Source organism: Atractosteus spatula, chromosome 2, assembly GCF_055471065.1.
Source record: "Atractosteus spatula isolate fAtrSpa1 chromosome 2, fAtrSpa1.hap1, whole genome shotgun sequence".
Classification (NCBI taxonomy): Eukaryota; Metazoa; Chordata; class Actinopteri; order Semionotiformes; family Lepisosteidae; genus Atractosteus; species Atractosteus spatula.
The window spans coordinates 23,182,173-23,202,941 of record NC_142707.1 but is presented as its reverse complement, the minus strand read 5'-3'; the positions used below and the strand labels follow the sequence as shown (position 1 = coordinate 23,202,941).

The following is a 20,769-nucleotide window of genomic DNA, read 5'->3' as shown; positions in this document are numbered from 1 at the left end:
CAAAATCAATCCATTGATTTTCTAATTACTTTGTCTAATTCTCAGGGGGTGGTGGAGACAGAGACAATGCCAGCATGCAATGGGCGCAAGGTGGGGGTACACCCTGGATGTGATGCCAGTCCATCACAGGGCACACACACTATCATACCAGGGCCTGTTTTCCCAGAGGTCAATTAACCTACCAGTTTGTCTTTAAACTGTGAGAGGAAACTGGAGCACCTAGCAGAAACTAGCACAAACACTGGGATCACATATAAACGTCACGCAGATGGCACCCCATGTCTGGAACTGAACCCAGGGCCCAGCACGGCAAAACAGCAATACTAACCACTACAACACCACGCTGCCCTCTTATAAAATAGGTACAAATATTAATTAATACACGGGAAATAATTTTCTCACATATTCTAATATATTATAATATGCGTCTTGTACCATATATCTCTAAAAATAACGTTAAGGTATGCATTTTTATATTTCTCCTCTACATGAGATGTCAGCACAATGATATCATTTCGAATCATCTGAATTAATTTCAGCACTTTTATGAGACGTGTGACACAAATTATCATAACTGAAGCTACATTAAAACAGAATTAAAAGATAATGTATACTACTTACCTACCGCATATATACTGTTAATTTTACCGTGTGCTCTTCACTGCAACTTTAGAAGGCTGTTCTAATGCATCCAGTCCAGAAGGGGCGCTGTAGCTATCGCTAGTGTACTCTATTCTTGAGATTACCATGGTGAGGCGCATTAGCTAGAGGAGCCATATTGAAACTGTGCAGCACGATCGTTCTGTGGATAGTATATCTTTGAATCTTTTATTTTTGTTTTATTTTATTTTTTTTTCTTTCCAGGAGATTGAATTTTTAACATTTAACTTTAAACATGCCGCGTATTATGATCAAAGGTGGTGTGTGGCGAAATACCGAGGTAATGTAACGGCCTTATTTTATAGCTTGGCATGGCAAATGAAAACATTGAAGTACAGATTATAGTTATGTGTAATTTTTATTTTTGCTATCGGGATAACATAAGTTAGAATGATTTTCCTGTTGCCTGTGATCTGATCATGTTTCATGCGTTACATCTAGCTACTGCCAATACTTACCTATTGCTCGCAAAATTCATGGCCTAAGTTCAGTGATGTGCAACTAGTCAGCTTCAGATCAGTTTTACCTATTTTGTGCTTTTCGTTGAATTGTGGCATGTTATGGAATTCCAAAACGTTTGATTTATTTCTTTATATCTTAAATTAAGTGTGTTTTAAGGATATCCAATAAACTGCGATTGTGTTGAGAAATGAATGATTTCCCATCTAACAATGAAGGAAACCATAGTAAAAATACTATGATGATGTTGGTTCTAGCGGAGACCTAGCCACCTTATAGTACTGTACGGTAACACCAACGTAAGTTAACTAAAACGTGCTGATGAAATGTTGTTTGATCTGCTGCTGACCATGAGTTTGCTGTTAGCTACTTTCATCTTTTCCGATTTGTTAAAACATTTAATTTGTTTAACCATTTCGAGAAAAAAAACAGCTAACACTAACAGTTCCTTTTTGTTTTTGCACATCAGGTATAGCATTTGCCGGTAGTGTCAAGCTTAAATTTGTCTTACATATATTATCTCATAAAGAAATGAGCCTAAAAATGCATCCTGTTCCTTTAATTTTAGGATGAAATCCTTAAAGCAGCGGTTATGAAATATGGCAAAAACCAATGGTCTCGGATTGCCTCACTGTTGCACAGAAAGTCTGCAAAACAGTGCAAAGCCCGATGGTGAGTACGAGCTTTCATGAGCTGGAGCAGCACTGTAGGGTTAAATCTTTGATTCTTACAGTAACGTATTCTTGTTCGGTTCACTCAGGGCTTTTTAATGTCGAATGCTTTGCTGGAGGAGTACAGTAGTTTGTAATAGCCTTTTCCCACTTGCAATGGTAGGTTTTGTTTGTAAAAATTCCAAAAAAACACGTCTAAAAGGTCTTAAAGGAACAAGTTAAAGGTTTATTCCATGCTGAAAAGAAAGAAAGGAAACACAACGTTTCAGCTTCTGTAGCCTTCTGCGGGTGTGAGGTCTTATAGGCACATTATTTTTAAAAAAGCTATTTTTATGTAATTTCAGCTAAATGCTTGTTCTGCTTGTGCACCCTTTAGTGGTTTAGTTGTGAAGGTCAGTTTCGGTGGCCTGCAGTCGTTGCAGACATCTGCATCTGTGGAGGAGCACTGCCAAATTGGAGGCAGGGTGGTGTAGCAGTTAGCACTTAGCTTAGCTAACTTACCACTGCAGTTAGCACTTAGCACCGCTGAGGCTTACCCTTAAGGTTCTGGTTTGGATTTTGTATTATGGCACATATGTGAATTTATTAATGCTACCTGTGTTCACATGGTTTTACTCCAGGGAACTCTGGCTTCCATGCCCATTGCAATGAAATACTAACGATTGGCAGTGCTGAGCTAATCATGCCAGTTAGTAGCACGATGACCAGGAACTTGGAGTAGCTCTAGTGCTTTTCCTTCTCTAGTATAGCAATACTAAAGTTCTGATCAAAAAATGAACAGCAGCAAGCCATTTGACAGTGCCCTTTAGTGCGTCATAGAATGTGTCACTAGCCCTGACACCACCTCGCTGACGCCAGGTGTCCTGATCATCTTCTCCTCTGCTGGAATTGGATCAGTCTTGAGACCAGTCTGCCTCCCATTTTAATCAATTTGGTTGTCCTCCTGCCGAAGCTTTTAAATATTTTTTCAAACGTTCGCATGTAATCATTTAAATGTTTTTAGAAAATATGTTATCTAAAATAGAACAGCACTCGTGGCACAGAGGTTAGCATTGCTGCCTCTTAGTTCTGGGGGCTCTGGGGTCTATTCCAGACCTGGAGTGGTATCTACATGGGCTTTGTATGTTCTCTCCGTGTTCTCGTGGGTTACCTCCAGTTGCTCCAGTTTGCTCCCACAATCCAAAAACATACTAGTAGGTAACTTAGCAATATTGGTCCTGGTGTACGTGCATGGGTACATGTCTGTTTTTTTTGTCTGTCTGCCCTGTGTTGGCCTGGCAATCCCATCCAAAATTTACCCTACCTTTTCACCCGTTTCTTGTTGGGATAGGCTCTGGCTCCCCTGTAACCCTGAATTGGAAGCAACACTTAGAAAATGGCTGTTATTTAAGATAAAACTTCATAAATGTGTAAGCACGCAAAACTATAATACATAAAAGAGCATCCCTCATGCTTCTGTTAACATCTGTCATCAGTTATCACGTCCATTAGTTTGTGTAACAATACTCACGTGCGTTCTCTGTGCTGCAGTAGTGTTATACTTGGCAGTTATCATTACCACATTTGCTTTGATGGTCGAAAGCACAGTGTAAAGGGTGCTCCCGAGTGGCTCAACCAGTAAAGGCGTTTGCGCAGGTGCAGATTGAGTTCTAAAACCTAGGTATCTTGGGTTTGAGTAAGGGTCATGTCACTAGCCATCTGAGACCAGGATTCCCCAAGTGATGGAGCACAGTTGACTCACAGCTGGTAAGCGTAAGGTTGGGATTAGCTGGCCAGAGCTCTTGGAAGTTCTTTGGTAGCCCCTGTGGTGTTCCAGGCACATGCAGGCTTGTGTGGCTGTCTCTAACAGATCATGCAGTCAGCTCTGATCCTAAGGTAGGGAAGAAACTGCCTGCAACTCCTAATTCTCCCCTGTGTGCAGTTGCTATGCCAAGACCTGAGAAATGCACAATTGGCAATTCTATGTTGGGTGGGTATACAGCAAAATTAATTGGAAGAGAGCAAAACATGCCCTTATAACTTAATTTTCATGCACTGTTTTTCTTTTATTGAATGCTGGAGTCTTTAGCCCTTGTCTTGGAGTGTCCCAGTCCACTTAGTGTTATAGATCTCACTAAATCCCCAGCTCTTTAAACACTTGGATGTTGTTTATTAATTAAGCAATTTATTTGTTCATTTAAGGGCACTCTGGTCCTTTAGGCCTGAAGGGTTTGATAACTTTTTTTCAGAGGATCTCCTAATGGCTTAATTTATACGCTCACCTATTTTTAATTGATCATAAGTAGATTGTTCTGTGTGTTTAGAATTTGTTGATTAATTGCTTAGGCATTAAATATATCAGGTTTGGAGGCTTAATCAACATTTGCTGAAGCTACAAAAACATGACTATGGAAATAAAAAAAAAAACTTAGCACAGAAAAAATGTCCAGCAGGGAGTGGAAGTGTGCTGGGTTAGTTGTGTTGTTTTTTGCTGTACATTAATACTGTGGTGCCTTTATATTGTCTCAAACAGGTACGAGTGGCTTGACCCAAGCATAAAGAAGACAGAATGGTCACGTGAGGAAGAGGAGAAGCTCCTTCACTTGGCAAAGCTGATGCCCACGCAGTGGAGAACCATTGCTCCTATCATTGGCAGAACTGCTGCTCAGTGTCTGGAGCACTATGAGTTTTTGCTGTAAGTTGGCCCACTGATTCCCTTAAAACAAATAGCTGGTGTTGTTCAAAGATAACAGTGATGCGTGCCGCAGAAACAGAAAGAAGCAGATTTTTAAAAATTGAAGTTCATCACAACGGAAATTATTAAGGCAGGGGTAAAGATTAAGTATGAAGTGCTCCTAATTTCTTAAATGCACCATTGAGTAAGTTTATAAGATGACTCCTATTTTGTGTCAGAAAGCGCTGTTAAGATTATATTGAATCTTTCATGTTATACAGGCTAAATCAAAGATGTCAAATGGTTCACAAAAGCTTTGTGCTTGTTACAAGCAGCACCTTACAGGAGATATTTGCAATAATTGGGCACAATCTTTTCATAAATATAGTCGAGTAGCTTATAAAGAGGCTTGTGGTTAATCTTGATTTATTTGTACATTGTTGAATCAAGCATTTTGCCAGCTGATTCTTATTTTTGGGGTCTTAAAGTACCCCTGAAAATCTGCTTCTACAATTGGTTGTTTTTCCTGATACTCATAGCCCTTTACATAAATAAATGTTCACTGATTTCAGGGCAAAAAGTGGTTTCTCTTCATTTAAGACATTCATTTAAGCTAGAGGAAAAACCTTCTTGCCTGGCTTTGAACAGATATTAAATTAAAAGGTTTGTAACATGCCACAGAATATGGTCTGTCGAATGTCTTGTATAGTTTTAATATCCCTTGACACACTTTCCCAATTATGTTTTTAGATTTTATTAGCTGCTTTATTTCTACATTCTACAATAGTGGAACAAAATAGGCTTACACATATTTTGTCATATAGTGATAAAGCAGCTCAGAGGGACAATGAAGAGGATACTGCAGATGACCCCCGTAAACTCAAACCTGGAGAAATTGACCCCAACCCAGAGACCAAGCCTGCTAGGCCTGACCCTGTGGACATGGATGAAGGTAAAGCGGAAATGGATCAAGCCTGTGTATGAATGTCTTGCAACATGCAATACCTGATCTGAGCCAAGTCCTTTCATTTGTGTTTTTTCAGATGAGCTTGAGATGCTTTCAGAGGCCCGAGCTCGTTTAGCCAACACTCAAGGGAAAAAGGCCAAGAGAAAAGCAAGAGAGAAGCAACTGGAGGAAGCAAGGTAACAAATAGTCTAGGGAACAGTTGGTAAGCGCTTAAATCTGTAAGGGACAATCAGCAAGTGATGCGTGCTTATTAAAATATAAGCCAGAACAGAGATAAATAATGCAAGGCAGGTTTTATACAAAGCTTAAAAAGCTTAGATTGCTCTTCTTTGCAGTTTTGAAATAATACAGTAAAAGTATTATGTTTGCATTTCAGCATACTGAATTTCCTTTGCCAAATCTGAGGTTTCCTTTTGAAGATCCCTGTGTTTGGTAAATATAAGACATTTTGAAAAATAGGGAGGTTGTTTAACAACTAGATGCGTAGCTGTATATGTAGCGAAGTAGAGTCTCAACGTCTGCGAATTTAACATTCGCGATTTCGCTTATTCATGATTCGGTCTGGCCAACGGGGATGGAAGGGAAGAAGAGCAGAGCAGGATGAAACTGAGCTGAAGAACACCCCTTTGAAAATGGTTAAATGCAACTTCTAAATAAACCATACAAATGTTTACAATTGTTAGACAAATTTACCTAGTGAGTGAGCCTTCTGGTTCTGTGTTGGTTACATGGGGACTGACAGGCCCTCTTTTTTAACCCTCTTCATTACAATGGGGCTCGCTAATCACGGAGCAGGGAAATATCTAGGAAGGCAGAGAGAAAGTGCAAGCATCTACTGGACACAGAGGAGGGATTTTAGTTGATTGATGTTATTTTAATTAACTTATGTACTTTAATTGTCATATTAGAGGAGGGTTACTTATGTTTTTTAACCATACATGCTATATACTGTGGCACGTTATGTGACATTATTTATGTGAATTAACTCGGAATGACGTAATGGTTTGTGTAGTATAAAAGTTACCATGGGAGAGAGTGCTTGGTGGGCTGATCAGTGGTGAAAGCACAAAGACTGTGCAGAGGTAATGGAGATGCCGATAATTTTAAAATATAAATGTGGATACACAAAATTGCATTCCTCGTTAATGAAACAGTATACAGTAAGAAATACGAGGATACACGAGTTTGACATATAGCCATGTCAATGAGTATATAATATCTTAAATATGCTAGGATATTCTGAAAAAGGTTTTGCCAGTGTCTCACTGGAGCTGTGTATTGGGGCACTGTTGAACTGTTGATTGAAGTGATGATCATCACTGTCAATGAAAGTAACGTTGATAGAAGCACTGACTCATATTTTCCAAAGCATGTATCATTTGCCATTTAACTTGAGGCCTGTTGTCCAATGGCAGCACAGCACTGCATAAAGCAGTAAGAATGCTTTAAGTTTATTGTTAATAAAAAATACTGCATAGATTTGTTTTGGAAAGGCTTTGCCTATAATGTCTTAGAAGAGTTGTGCTGGAATAGATATAAAAGCATATAAAGAAAAAAGCCAATGACATATGATGTTCCATGCCATATAGAGTTACATTTTAATACAGAATTACTCAGTTAGGCTTTGCAATGTCTTATACAATGGTACATGGCCACCATTGCTTGGTTGTATATCACAATTCACTTTCATTCATTAAATTTGCACTAGTACATTCCGGTGGTATTTCAAACAGGTAAGCAAGCTATCCTGGTTCAGTTTTAATAGGAGGTTGCTTAACCTGTGTCTTTCTGCACCCCGTTTCTGATGTCTAGGCGTCTTGCTGCTCTTCAGAAGCGCCGGGAACTGCGGGCTGCAGGCATTGAGATACAGAAGAAGAGGAAGAAGAAAAGAGGGGTGGATTACAATGCTGAGATCCCTTTTGAGAAGAAACCTGCTCCTGGATTCTTTGATACATCCATGGAGAACTATGAGGCCTTGGAGCCAGACTTTAAGAGGTTACGTCAGCAGCACCTTGATGGAGATCTGAGATTGTGAGTAAAAATAAGTTACCTGTCAGATTATGTGTGTAAAAGAAAAGTAGTTCTGTCAGTGATGTGCTCAGTGTGAAAACATTTTGTTAGTTTAAATTAAAAAAAAATAAAACTGATTGACCGTAAACGTCTTTTCATTGTGATATTAAATATATTGTTTCTGGCAGCGAAAAAGAGGATAGAGAGCGTAAGAAAGACAGGCAGAAGATAAAAAAGAAGAAGGAGTCAGATCTCCCATCAGCCATTCTGCAGACCAGTGGTGTATCAGAGTTCACAAAGAAAAGAAGCAAGTTAGTCCTTCCAGCACCCCAGGTATGTGTCTCCATTTATGTACTGTGGTTGAGTGAAATTACAACTTATTAGTGGGAAATTTGCATTATGTGCTGTCTTTTTCTTCATTGTATTATTTTTTGTTGTTGCCTTCTTTCCTTCCAGATTTCTGACTCGGAACTGGAGGAAGTTGTTAAACTTGGACAGGCCAGCGAGATCGCTCGTCAGACAGCTGAGGAGTCAGGAATCACAAATTCGGCTTCCAGTGCGCTTTTGTCAGAATATAACGTTACTAATAATGCCATGGCACTGCGCACTCCCAAAACCCCTGCTGCTCAGGACAGGATTCTGCAGGTAAGCAGCACAGACTTCCAAACTCTGGAATGAGGGTGTCGAAATGGCGTAAAACTGTGATGAAATGCGGGTTGACAGTCTGACTCATTGATTTTCTTGTTTTTAGTGGGAGCTGTTTTAGTCTGGTAGGGAGCAGAATATTTTTTTTAGATCAAAGCCTAAATGTGAAATGCTGTTAGCAATGCTTAATTAGCAGTCATTCAGAAATTTAACCAGTGCAAGCTCTTGCCTCAGAAATGCAGCTCAGTTTCTTGTTGTACCTAATGGGCAGATAACTCTTTGCATCCAATAATGATGACAGTCAGAACGCTCATGTTGAGAAGTATATACTTTGAATCTTGGACAGGAAGCTCAAAACCTTATGGCCCTGACGAATGTGGACACCCCTTTGAAAGGAGGCTTGAACACCCCTCTTCACGAAAGTGACTTTTCTGGAGTCACCCCTCAGAGACAGGTGGTGCAGACACCTAACACAGTGCTGGCCACCCCCTTCAGGTATGTTTGTATCAGCCCATTCTACATGGCCTTTTGTAGCAAGCTACTTCCTTTCTTGTGGGTTTCTGATAAAATGTGTTATTATGCAGGGCATTGTGAAATTATTTAGCTGAAGAGCAACATATATGTTTGAAGAACCAACATGTAATTGTAGTGAAAATCAAACTCCCCCAATATTTAATGTGTAAGCAAGATCTTCTGTTCAAGAAATACCCTTGTTCTTTCTAAGGGTGAGTGTATAAAATAATGCATCAAAGCTTAATGATTTCTAGGGTTATTTTTGATAGCATTATAGGGCCCCTTGTGCATGTTTTTAAAGGCACCTCATAGTGTAAAGATCTACAGTGAATACTAAAGCTAAATTTAAGGGGGGTTGTTTGTTTTTTTAAAAAAATGCATCTATAACAATTTTGTGGAACCCCAGGGGTAACTAGAGCTGATTTAATATGGTAGTGTGTGAAAAGTACGTATTGATTTTGAGGTGACACATACCCATTCCCATGAAGATTGGACGTTTTTTAAACGGCCTGCCTTTGTTTATTCTCTCTAGAACGCCTTCTCATGGGTCAGAAGGCCTGACACCCCGTGGTGGACTCACTCCCAAAGCTTCTGTAGGAGTCACTCCTGGAAGAACTCCCCTGCGTGACAAACTCAACATCAATGCAGAGGATGGAATGGTGGATTTTAATGATCCGACTTACGCAAAGCACCTGGTATGTCTGAATAGGTCACAGACACCGGTGGTTTACAGATTTCAACAGTCACGGTTCTGAGTTTATTTAATATTAAATAGTCTAGTCATACAAGTGCAACTTGCAAATTTACACTCTGCTTCTGTGGAACTTGCACAGTAATGAGTGGTCTTGATCACATTTGACTGTATTCCTTGATTCCTATAGTCATTTATATTTTGCACATGAGGGAAGTAAAAAAGGCTTTTTACTGCTTGAACACTCAGAAACACTTAGGTTATGTGGTATGCCGTAGAGTAAGCATATTATTTCACAATTGTCATTTATTTCATCCCCCTTAGGAAAGAGAATCCCGCGAGCAGCTGAAAATGGGCTTGATGTCTTTACCAGCACCTAAAAATGACTTTGAGATTGTCCTCCCAGAGAATGCCGAAAAGGAGCTGGAAGAACATGAAACTGATGAGACTTTTGTAGAGGATGCTGCAGACATTGAACAGCGCAAGCAGGTTAGCAACCATGTTAAATCTGAAGACCTTTTTCCCTAATCATTCTGCTTAAACAGAAGTAAATTTCACCAGGTATTTAGACCTGGTTGCATTTACTTCAGTTGATTTATCCGTGCAAAATTGATATATATGTATATCAAAATACTAATTCTTTTAGGACTATGAGCACTAAAATTGGACAGTCTTTAAGACAACAACAATGGAAGTGTAGTTTTAGAGAAAACTGTCCCAAAGATATATCTGTTTATCTGAAAGCAGTATCATAAGATCAGCATTTTGTTTTTTCAGAGATATTCCTTTGTCCTAAAAATTAATTTTCTTTTTTTTTAACAAATTTCAATTTGTAATGGTATGTTTTCTCCTTTTAGGCTTAGTTCTCTAGTATGCATACAATGTTTTTTGGATTAGGCATGCTTAATCTTCATGAAATCACTGAGGTTTTGCCAAAAGTAGAAAAAATGAAAATGGACTATGCCTGTTTGAGATTAGCATAATTTTAAAATTATGCTGTTTGTGTTTGTACATAACATTAATGTTCATTTCGTAACAAAATGCTGTTTCTGTATGCACGTGTGTAACATTCTGTTTTAACCCTAGAGTTGGTTTATAATCCCTTATTTCACCTTGATAGATTCCTTTGTAGTATTAATACTGATGCTGTGAGCATTTAACTCTGGGCATGTAGATAGTTCAGGTAATTAAAGACATACAGTTGGAGCACAGATTGAGCCTTGAGTTCCAGACAGTCTGGTTTAAATCTGGTTTCAGTGCCCATTGCCGAGCGGTGCTGGGGTTGGTTGAGTTTGGGTCAAGTCTTCAGCTTGTAGTACCACAGGCACAACACAATCAGTTACAGTCTCCCTTCATTTGAGGTTATAGGCACTTTGAGGCTTGTCATATGAAAAGTCAAAGATTTGCCTCAATTTCTTTATCCTTTATGTTGAGAAAAGGTCATAGCAGTCAAGTGAGGTAATTGACTTTTATAGTTTTATAGAGAGAATAGGAATTATATCTTTTGATACACACTAACATCTTTCTTGTGATTTGTAGTTACTAAGAAATGCTGAGCGCGAGAGAGAATTGAAGCAGAGGCACACGGCTGTACAACGGAACCTACCTAGGCCCTCTGAGGTGAGTTCAGTCTTCTCACCTTCTTACCTTTTGTTCGCCATCCAGAGCAACTGTCATTTCATTGACAGTGAAGGTTTTGTGTTGTGAACGTTTTCGTATGCATTTGGCTTGATGCATCTGGTAATTCTTATTTCATGTTTAGATACTACAAATTTTAAAATTTACTGAAAACAATATGAGGAAGTCATAATGGTTTGTTTCTGACTAGTCTCCCTGCTGTCAGACTTCTGTCGCTGCCTCTTTGTAGAAGTTACATGAAAGGTACTTCCAATATAAAAATGTATTAAACGTTTTTTGTCTGTATAGAAGTTGTAAAGGTTTGTTAAGCATTTTCGGTTACAAGGTTTTGTATACTTTCATGCTGCCTGTTTCTTAAAATCTCCACAGTGAGGATCTAAAGATATGTCTGGATATTGATTTGTCATTTTACATTTTATGAATGTGTTCTTTTGCTTTTAAGTCTGTAGTGCTAAATTGTAATTTCCTTGACATATGCAGGTAAACGAGACCATTCTAAGACCACTGAATGTGGAACCACCTTTAACAGAGCTGCAGAAGGGTGAAGAGCTGATAAAGAAAGAAATGATCACAATGCTTCACTTTGATAGCCTACACCATCCCTATGCAGACACTTTAGCCAAAAAAGGCAAAGGTGCAGGATCTAGCTCAAATAATGCAGAACACATAGCATATCTGGAACACAACGTGTGTGAAAAGTTTTCTGAAGAAGACCTCAAGAAGGTGAGCAGTGTCTTTGTTTTCTTGCTATTACTTAATTGTACTAGGTTGTTAATTTGCAAATTGTGCTGGGTAATATGCAAGAAGTTTCACAATATTGGAGGCGATATTAGTCGTTCCCTTTCCCCTTTTTCCTGCCAATCAGATGCATTTGGAAATGTCTTGATGTGTAGAGTAGATCAGTAGTTGAATTAAAAAACCATACAGGAGAACAGCTCCTATACAGAAGATAGTGAATAGCTGAATAAATCAAATGCATGCAAACCAAAGTTGGAATCAATGCCAGCTTTTCAATTCCAATTCTGTGAATGTAGAAAAGTAATCAGAATTGGTTAGCAGAAACTGACCTCAAGCCTGTTACAAATTCTCATTTTGAGAAAGGCTCTGTCTTCTTATTGCAATGCTTCAGGATAATCTGGAAAGTTTTTAAGGGTGGGAGGGGCAGGCATAATGCAAGGGGGCTATGATTATTAATTGCATTCATAATCAATAATCATAGAATTAATAATTGCATTAATGATTATTAATTGCATTAATAATTTAGAAGGGGCGTGTAGCCTCTTCCTCTTAATGATTGCATTGCTCTTGCAGGCTGATGAGCTGCTGGCACAAGAGATGGAGGTAGTGAAACATGGCATGAACCATGGGGATCTCTCCATTGAAGCCTACAACCAGGTGTGGGAGGAGTGCTATAGCCAAGTGCTGTACCTTGCTGGGCAGGGCCGTTACACACGTGCCAACCTGGCTAGCAAAAAGGACAGGATTGAATCCCTGGAGAAGAAACTGGAGGTGAGTGGTGCTGTATTGTTAGAGGTGTGGGAGCTGTAACTATTGCAAACATAATTCCTGTATCAATTCAAGAGTTCAAAACCATTGAAAAAATCTAAATAATGAAGAGTAGGTGTTTTATACCATATAAGCTTTATAACATATAGAATACCCCTTAAAAGAGTAATTAATTTCAAATAATTTAAAATTTGAATCAAGGACATAGGTGATAACTTTTTTTAGTACAAATACTAATAGTAGAGTGAAGTAGTTCAGGTGGGTAGCTGCGTCAGCATGCGTAGGCCGCAAAGGAACAAGTAATAGGTTTATTCCATGCTGAAAAGAGAAGAAAGAAAACACAACGTTTCGACCGTGGAGCCTTCTTCAGGTGTGAGAAAGACAGGGCTGTAAGCAAAAGTAATGTAGCATAGGAGGAAACAAGCTGGGAGAGAGGAGGGGCGAGACAGAGTGGCCAATCAGGTAGTGTGAAGTCAGGATAGGTGAAGAGAAGTGTGAAATGAAACCAAAAATGAATAGAGAATTTAGAAGAAAATTAGTCTGTCGTGTGATCCTAGCTGCAGGATCATTTTAGTTTCTGTAGACTTTCTGATGTGGGAGTTGGGAAAATCATCTTTGAAAACATAGACGGAGAGATTAGTGTGATCATGGCTGTCAGATAATGCAATTAATAATCATTAATGCAATGATTATTGATTATGAATGCAATTAATAATCATAGCCCCCTTGCATTATGCCTGCCCCTCCCACCCTTGAAAACTTTCCAGATTATCCTGAAGCATTGCAATAAGAAAACAAAAGGCTTGGAGAAATCTTTAATCTTCACAGCCCTAACATGTTCTCTGAAGCGGTCTCTGAGTCTCCTTCCTGTTTCCCCCATGTAGCAAGAGATACAGTAAATAAGGTTGCTGGAGGTACAAGGTGCCATCTGGGTGATCCAGAATTGTCCTGAGGGGCCTTGAATGAATGTGGTGTAAGATGTGTACTTGCAGGTGATACAGCGAGCTCTGTTGCAGGGGAAAGTGCCTGGTGTTGATGGTTGCTGAGGGCGGTCAAGGGAACTGTGAACAAGAAGGCTACACAGATTAGGTGGTTGGCGATTTGAGATGATGGGGTGGTCAGAAAAGAGGGCCCCAGTGGAGGGATCATCCTGTATGATGGACAAGTTGTCGTTAATAGTCCTGGGGATAGGAAGTGTGTTGGGGTGGTAGGGAAGCACCAAAGGAATGCGGTTGTTACGGCGGGAGTTCCTGCTCGAGTCTGTGGTCTGAGAGGTGTTTTTGGCTTGGGCAAGGGCCCTGTCAATAACACTGCTAGGGTATCCTCTGTTGGTGAAAATAGAGTACATTTTGAGGGCTTGGTTCTGGAAATTTATGTCATTGCTGCAGAGTCGTCATAGCTGAAGAAACTGTGAAAGAGGGAGAGAGTTTGTAGTGTGTTTGGGGTGAAATGAGCTATACAGGAGATTGTTGTGTGAATCAGTGGGTTTATAATAAACCGAAGTAGAGAGTCGGGGGTAGTTAATGGAGAAGTTGATGTCTTGAAACGGAAGAGTACTGGTAAATGTTAACTGTATAGTTGAGGGACTGTATCTCTTGCAGTAAATGCCCAGCCATCTACATTGGGGAAAGGAAGGATGGAGACTCAGAGACCGCTTCAGAGAACATGTTAGGGCTGTGAAGATTAAAGATCTCTCCAAGCCTATTGTTTCTCATTTCACCTCTGACGGCCATGATCACATGAATCTCTCCGTCTTGCGTTCTCAAAGATGGTTTTCCTAACTCCTGCTTCAGAAAGACTACAGAAACTAAAATTATCCTACAGTTAAGATCACACCTTTCCCCGTCTCTCAACGACAGACTCATTTTCTTCTAAATTCTCTATTCATTTTTGGTTTAATTTCACACTTCTCTTCACCTATCCTGACTTCACACTACCTGATTGGCCACTCTGTCTGTCCCCTGCTCCCTCCTCCTGCTCCTCCTCTCTCCCAGCTTTTGTCCTCCTATGCTACATTACCTTTGCTTACAGCCCTGTCTTTCTCACACCTGAAGAAGGCTCCACTGTCAAAACGTTGTGTTTTCTTCTCTTTTCAGCATGAAATAAACCTATTACTACTTGTTCCTAATATTAGAGTGTTTGCATGGTTTCTCCAGTAGGGTGCAGCATAGCCCATGTTTTTAGAATTCATCCTGTGAGTGACTTGAATTTGAATGGAAAGACCTGTGAAGAAACGTGCTGCTTTATCTTTCACATTTAAGTAAGACTGCTTTGTGTAATAGTTTTTCCACCCAAATCTCATAGAAAAGCACTCAGCGTTGATGTGTAGGCTTTTTTGGTGTTGTTCAAAACATTGTTGTTTTGGTCCTCTCACTCCATAACATTCTTCTTGAGGGCTGTAAAACATTCATTTAAGAAACTAAATAAAATTCATATTATAATGTTTTAATTGAAATATAGGTCATTCACTATAAGATGTTGTAGGGCAGTATAAACAATGAGTCAACCAACAGTCTTGGGTTCAACTTACAGTTGGAGGCCTCACACAGAGCTAAGTCAGTTAAATGTTAAGTATGAAGTGCTTATGGAAGAAGATGTGGTCATGCTTTTTAAAGACATCCTTTCTTCAACAGTGCAATTCACAGTACAGTTGAAAGCTGGGTTCCTGATGGTGAAAGTCCACCAGCGAGTAGTTAAATAGCAACTCCAGACTGGAATATGGAAAAATTCCATGTTCTTCTACAAAACGTCTAAAATACAAAAATCAAAATACCATTGACTGAGTTTTATTTCCATCATTTCAGGATAGAAATGATTGTAACCTTAAAAATGCTTTGCCAAAATCTTCTCTAAGTAGGTTTTGAAATTCAAGAATGTGACCATGCGGTTTTACAATGAGTGTAATAGAACATTGCGTGCCTAAATAAACTGAAGCATGTACTTAGTATTTCTGCTTTCTTTGCCTGTTAGACTGAACGATCATCTATTATACATTAAACATTTGAATCTTTTCTTTGTTCCCTAAGCTCTGTGGATATTTTTCTTCAGTGATTTCAGAATTTGATAAATGTTTTTTTTTTTAATCACACTTGTTACCTTACACAGCAGATACCAACCAGCTTTCTACATGTTGTGACTTGGGGAATGATATAAAGATAAATTTAGCTTCCATTAGGGAAAGTAAAACATCTTAAACTGTCACAGATTTTTTTTTAAATCAAGTAGAAAACTGGCACCAAAGAAAGTGCTCCTCAAGCATGTGTTACTGAGGGCACATATGGCTAAGTTTCAGCTAATCAAGGAAGCGATTCACAAAGGGTGCGTTTGTTTAATATTTCTTGGCATGGAAAAGAGGGTGGCGACTTGGAATCGATTCACATAGCAGCTACTTCTAAGAAGGGGGCTAGGGGGGAGCAGGGGGCTGCAGTTGCTTCATTCAGAGAATTAACACGATTTATAGTAGCGGCAGCTGCAGACCACATTTATCGTTAAACCTTGTTATGCAGTTGGTTCAAAAACGCAATGTTGTCATCTGTAGCCTAATCAGAAATAAAGGGAAGCTGAGGCCTCAGCTTGCTAACCCCTGGTGAAATACACCAGCCACAGAAAATAAACAATGCCAGGGGTCAGAAGAGTTAACTACTGGAGTCAGGTCCTCTGGGGAAAATGCAGGGTTGGGCGCTTCACACAGCTTTATAAGCGCAGAAATGGTTTAGTTTATGGTCTAGGCTATTGTTTTGTTTTTTTTTCCCTTATTTTAATGGTACAGAGTCCTTGCTAAGCAAGCTGTTAGGGTTTTATTGGTGAAACAGCCATCATTTACTGGAATTCATGCTTATTTGTTATAGTTCCAGTAAGAACACTAATCCAGTATGGGAAATGTGGTGGCGTTTTATCCCCCCCAAAAAAAGTTTTCACATTATTTCGAAGCTGTCATTGTTGTAGTACTGTTGGAGCTGTGTTTTGTGGTAGTGAAAAAACTAGGGCTATAAAAAAAAAAGAAATAAAAGATGAAATATCCAGAACAAACTGGATATTCATGGTTGTTAAAATATAACCTCATCTAAAATGTTAACACTTTTTCGGTTTCATACGTTTTTGGAAATGGTAAGATTTTAGAACTTGCTTGCTTTATAAAGAATAATTGTGATGTTTTTTTTTAGAAGATTATTTTAAACACTGCAGAAATACCTATACAGTGAGACTGCCAGGTCAGATTTCACAATGTGAAAACTAGTTCTCTGGCATGCTGATTAATAATTGTTCAGGAGGAATAGCGGCTATATCCAGTCTGTCATACTAAAGATGAGGTTGTTTTTAGGCAATCAAAAATTTCAGTATTCACAGCAAATAATTCAATAATTCAAAGCAAATAAAAGTGTCACAATAAATTGCTAGATTGGTTCTTTTGCCCTGAGCCTTGTTCAGTTTGTCAGCTTTTTGGAATTTCTTTTTGTTAAGGTGACCGATTTCCATGTGAAATCGGTTTAACATGAGGAAGAATGACAGAATAGCCTTATATAATGGCCAGGTGGAGATTCTTTATGAAAATGTGCTCATTAATCTTATATTTCTTGTTCAGAACGACAATTATTCATCTTAGCAAATAGCCAATCAGTTTAGATTTTGTATTTCATCTGCGGGGTCTCTGAGCACTTCAGTTTTAAACTCGCTCCAAGAAAACAGCACTTATTTGAACTTCTCGTAAAGTGCAAGTATGTCCAAAATCGATCTTTTATTTTTGGATTGATGTACTAACATTATTTTTTTTCATGGAGTCAGCAGCTTGTATACTTATTTTTTTTGTAAACTGTGTCATCTTACTTTTTAAGGACAGGATTTTTCAGAGACGTTAAAGAAACTCTTTTCCCTTGTATAGATCAATAGAGGCCATATGACCATGGAGGCAAAAAGGGCTGCAAAAATGGAAAAGAAGATGAAGATCCTGCTGGGTGGGTACCAGTCCAGAGCCATGGGGCTGATAAAACAGCTGAATGACCTGTGGGATCAAGTGGAACAGGCCCACCTGGAGCTGTGCACCTTTGAAGAGCTGAAGAAACATGAGGACACTGCCATCCCTAGGAGACAAGAGGTTAAGACTTTGTGTTTGATCACTTTGTTCTGTATGAAAAAAGAGGGATTCTAACAAACAGTACAATGTTTCATGTAACAAATATAGAAACAAAAAACAACAGATTAGTCTGCCTCTCAAGGCAAATTGACGGTGCACAGATTGAGCTTTACAGTGCAGACTTCTGGTAGCAGTGTACAGTTGGCCAAGCACGGTCAGGGTTGGGTTGGTTAAAGATACCTTCAGCTTGCCAGGCAACGGCAACACCTGTGACTTACTGGGCCCCCACAGACCTGCATTGTTGATGATGACGGACACATCACTCCCCCCAGTCTGTGCAGACCCTTATGTAAAGCACAGTGGACCTTGCCCATAACATGGCCATCTGTTACACCAAAGACACATTTCGGTTACAGATGGGCATGTCTGGGGGATTGTGTACACAAGTCGTGATTTTACTGTTGTGCTACAAGGTTATAGTTGTAAGAAAAGTTCAGTGAAGACTGGCAATTCCAGTTTAGAAGGTTATAAGCCAACTGTTTGACTTTCCATCCATTCATTATCAGAGAGCCACATACAGTATTCTTGGTAAAAATGAAGGCAACTCAAAAGTCTAATACAGAAGCGCAGGGAGCAAGGCATGGCTTTACTCTGCATAGGACATCACCAGTTCATTGCAAACATCCCCAGAGATTTGGAGACAGTTTAGACAACTCAATTGAGCTAGGCAGTATGACTTTGGAAGGTGGGTGAAATCCCAGGCGTACATGCAAACTCCACACAGAATGTGATGCCTGAATATTTTGACATTTGAAGATATACTTGTATAAACCTAAAGAAGTAATGGAGAAAGGTAAAGAAAATAAATAACTATGTACAGCAAAGTATTTTTGAAAACAAAAACCCTTTGTATGCTCAGAAATCCTTTTGTCTTTAGTTTGCATTAACTTCCTAGACATCTAATTTAATCTTGAATACACTTCATAAAGTACAAGTCCCGGATGTGCTTGTGAACCAAGAGCATTCATTTAAAGTATTAAAACTGTTCATTTAAATAGTTGTTCTTCAGCTTTTTGAAATTTACAGCCTTCATTGTTTCTCCTGCTTGGGAACAGTGAGAACATTATTATATTTTATAATGAATTATGCATTCTTTGAATGACAGAGATCTTATGGCACAATTAGTTGTTTAGGAATTCCATTTATTTAAGTCTTTTCAGTCAGAAATGTTTTACTTCTATAGCAGAATACAAAGAAACAATGGCCATGATGGCGCACACATCACTGCAGTGCTATGTTGGCAGAGAATTAACCACATAGCTGATGTCCGTTCTGCCAATGAAATTCTCTAATTTTAGTGTTGTCTAAAAGGAAATAAAATGGGTTTTATGGAAATTGCCTTAACCATTGAGACAAAGATGTTTGAAACAGAATAAAAGTAGTGTTTTACATATTTCTCCTGTTGTTCATGTCAGGCTCTCAGAGAAGATGTCCAGCGACAGCAGGAGCGAGAGAAGGAGCTTCAGCAGAGATATGCTGACCTGCTTCTGGAAAAAGAGACCTTAACGTCCTCCAAGTTTTAAAAGAATCGTCTGTGAGAAGTGACAGAGCCAATAGTGCATGCATATTGCTTTCAGTACCCCAAGAATGTTATCTTTTGTACTGGCCAAACAACTAAAGTTTGGCAGTTGTTGTTTTTCCCTGCAATTTGTGATTAAAAAGTAATGTTGTTTTGATGGACTTGCTTGTTCCAACATTCCTTCAGTGGGCTGTAGACCACTGTCTTTAACTACTGGACGGTTTTCATTTTTTTACCTGTAATTTTAGAGCTTCACAGTAATTTACAAAGTCCATTATTTTTATGGTAACTGATGGGGAGACTGACCTCAACAATAACAACACAAGTGATTGTTAAAACACATTGTTTATTGTAATAAATACTGCTTTGAAAATCATTAAATTCTTATTTGAAAATCATTTGAAAATGAATATTACTTTGTAAAGAATTTGAAGGTAGATGAGGAAAACTATTTACCATGACTTAGGTTCATTACTTAGAACAGAATAGAACATTCCTGGAGTGTACAGTGTACTTTGTCTCAAAATTCACTTTCGTTTAACAGGAGATTTTCATACAATGCCAAGATTATATTAATCCCCAATCTAAAATCTAATGGGTGATGTTTTGGTCCAGTCAGTCACCTATCAGTTTTTCTTTTTTTATTCTATATTGTGTTTCACTGCTGTTCTTTAATGAATAGGAATCTAAAGGTGAATCTTCTGCACTTGTAAAAAGCTGTAAAATGTAACTATCCCCAAGCAAGATCTAACTGAGGAGCAGTTCTTAAAATTTTTCTACTGAAGGACATATTCTGAATTATATTTCACAATGGAACATTCACTTCTTGACTTAATGTGGAATTCTTTTGAGTTGATGATCCTAAATAAGTGAGTTTTTCTGTACATTAAGATTGATGTATAGTACAAAGCATTGCTTGGTTTAATCATTTACATCATACATTACATGCTTCAGTCTTTACTTGAGCTGTTATCTTTGAAGATGAAATAAAGTGCAAAATTGTGAAACTCCCAGAAATCTGTCAGCTAGCCTTGTCATGATGCAATTGAATGTTTTTTAGGAAAATTCAAAAAGGACATAGTCCTTCAGACAGCTAGGAAAAATGTTGGTTCTTGGTTATGTTTTTGTTTTTATTTTTGAAGCAGTAAGTGGATTTTGTTTACTGGCAGATGAACATGACTTAGTATTTTTCAATCAGAAATGAACATTGAGTATTTCTTGAAAGTGTTACTAAATCTTACAGTGGTTTAACAGATGCTGATTATCACTAATGCTAAAACCATTTTAGTTACACAGGTCTAGGACTATTGCTGATCAGGGTCTACAAAACTAATCCTTAGTGTGTTTTTAACAGTTCCATTGTATATATTAAATAGGATTTGAAATTAATGGTATAAGCCATCATTCATTGGAAGCAATTTTTCACTATTCAACAGTTTATTTATATATCGTAACTGAATGTGTGCTCTTATTCTGCAGGGGTTTTGAAGACAGCAGGTTAACAGATAGTTGTCAGAGTTGAGTGATTCATTGCTCCTCTTTTTTAAGACGTGTTCTAAATTTACTTTTGGACTTCAGCATTTCCTGCACTGCATATTCTGCTTTAACATATGAATCTCACAACAGTGTGCCTCTCGGGTGGTCTGGACTGGTTAAATAGGCCATTATTCACTTTGAGTAAACAGGCTTTCATTAACATAACTTCA

General features: G+C 38.6%; 1 protein-coding gene across 1 annotated transcript; it reads left to right on the top strand.

Moving 5' to 3' along the window:
- The first annotated feature begins 723 nt into the window (after positions 1-723).
- Positions 724-19,458, top strand: cdc5l (cell division cycle 5 like). The gene is made up of 16 exons (XM_088931853.1): positions 724-940; positions 1,688-1,791; positions 4,303-4,464; positions 5,268-5,395; positions 5,487-5,586; positions 7,223-7,441; positions 7,609-7,753; positions 7,877-8,065; positions 8,412-8,560; positions 9,111-9,273; positions 9,594-9,758; positions 10,809-10,889; positions 11,388-11,630; positions 12,219-12,416; positions 17,293-17,505; positions 18,960-19,458. Exons 1-16 carry the CDS (start codon positions 896-898, stop codon positions 19,065-19,067), a joined length of 2,412 nt encoding a protein of 803 aa, XP_088787979.1. The 5' UTR covers positions 724-895; the 3' UTR covers positions 19,068-19,458.
- The last annotated feature ends 1,311 nt before the right edge of the window (positions 19,459-20,769 follow it).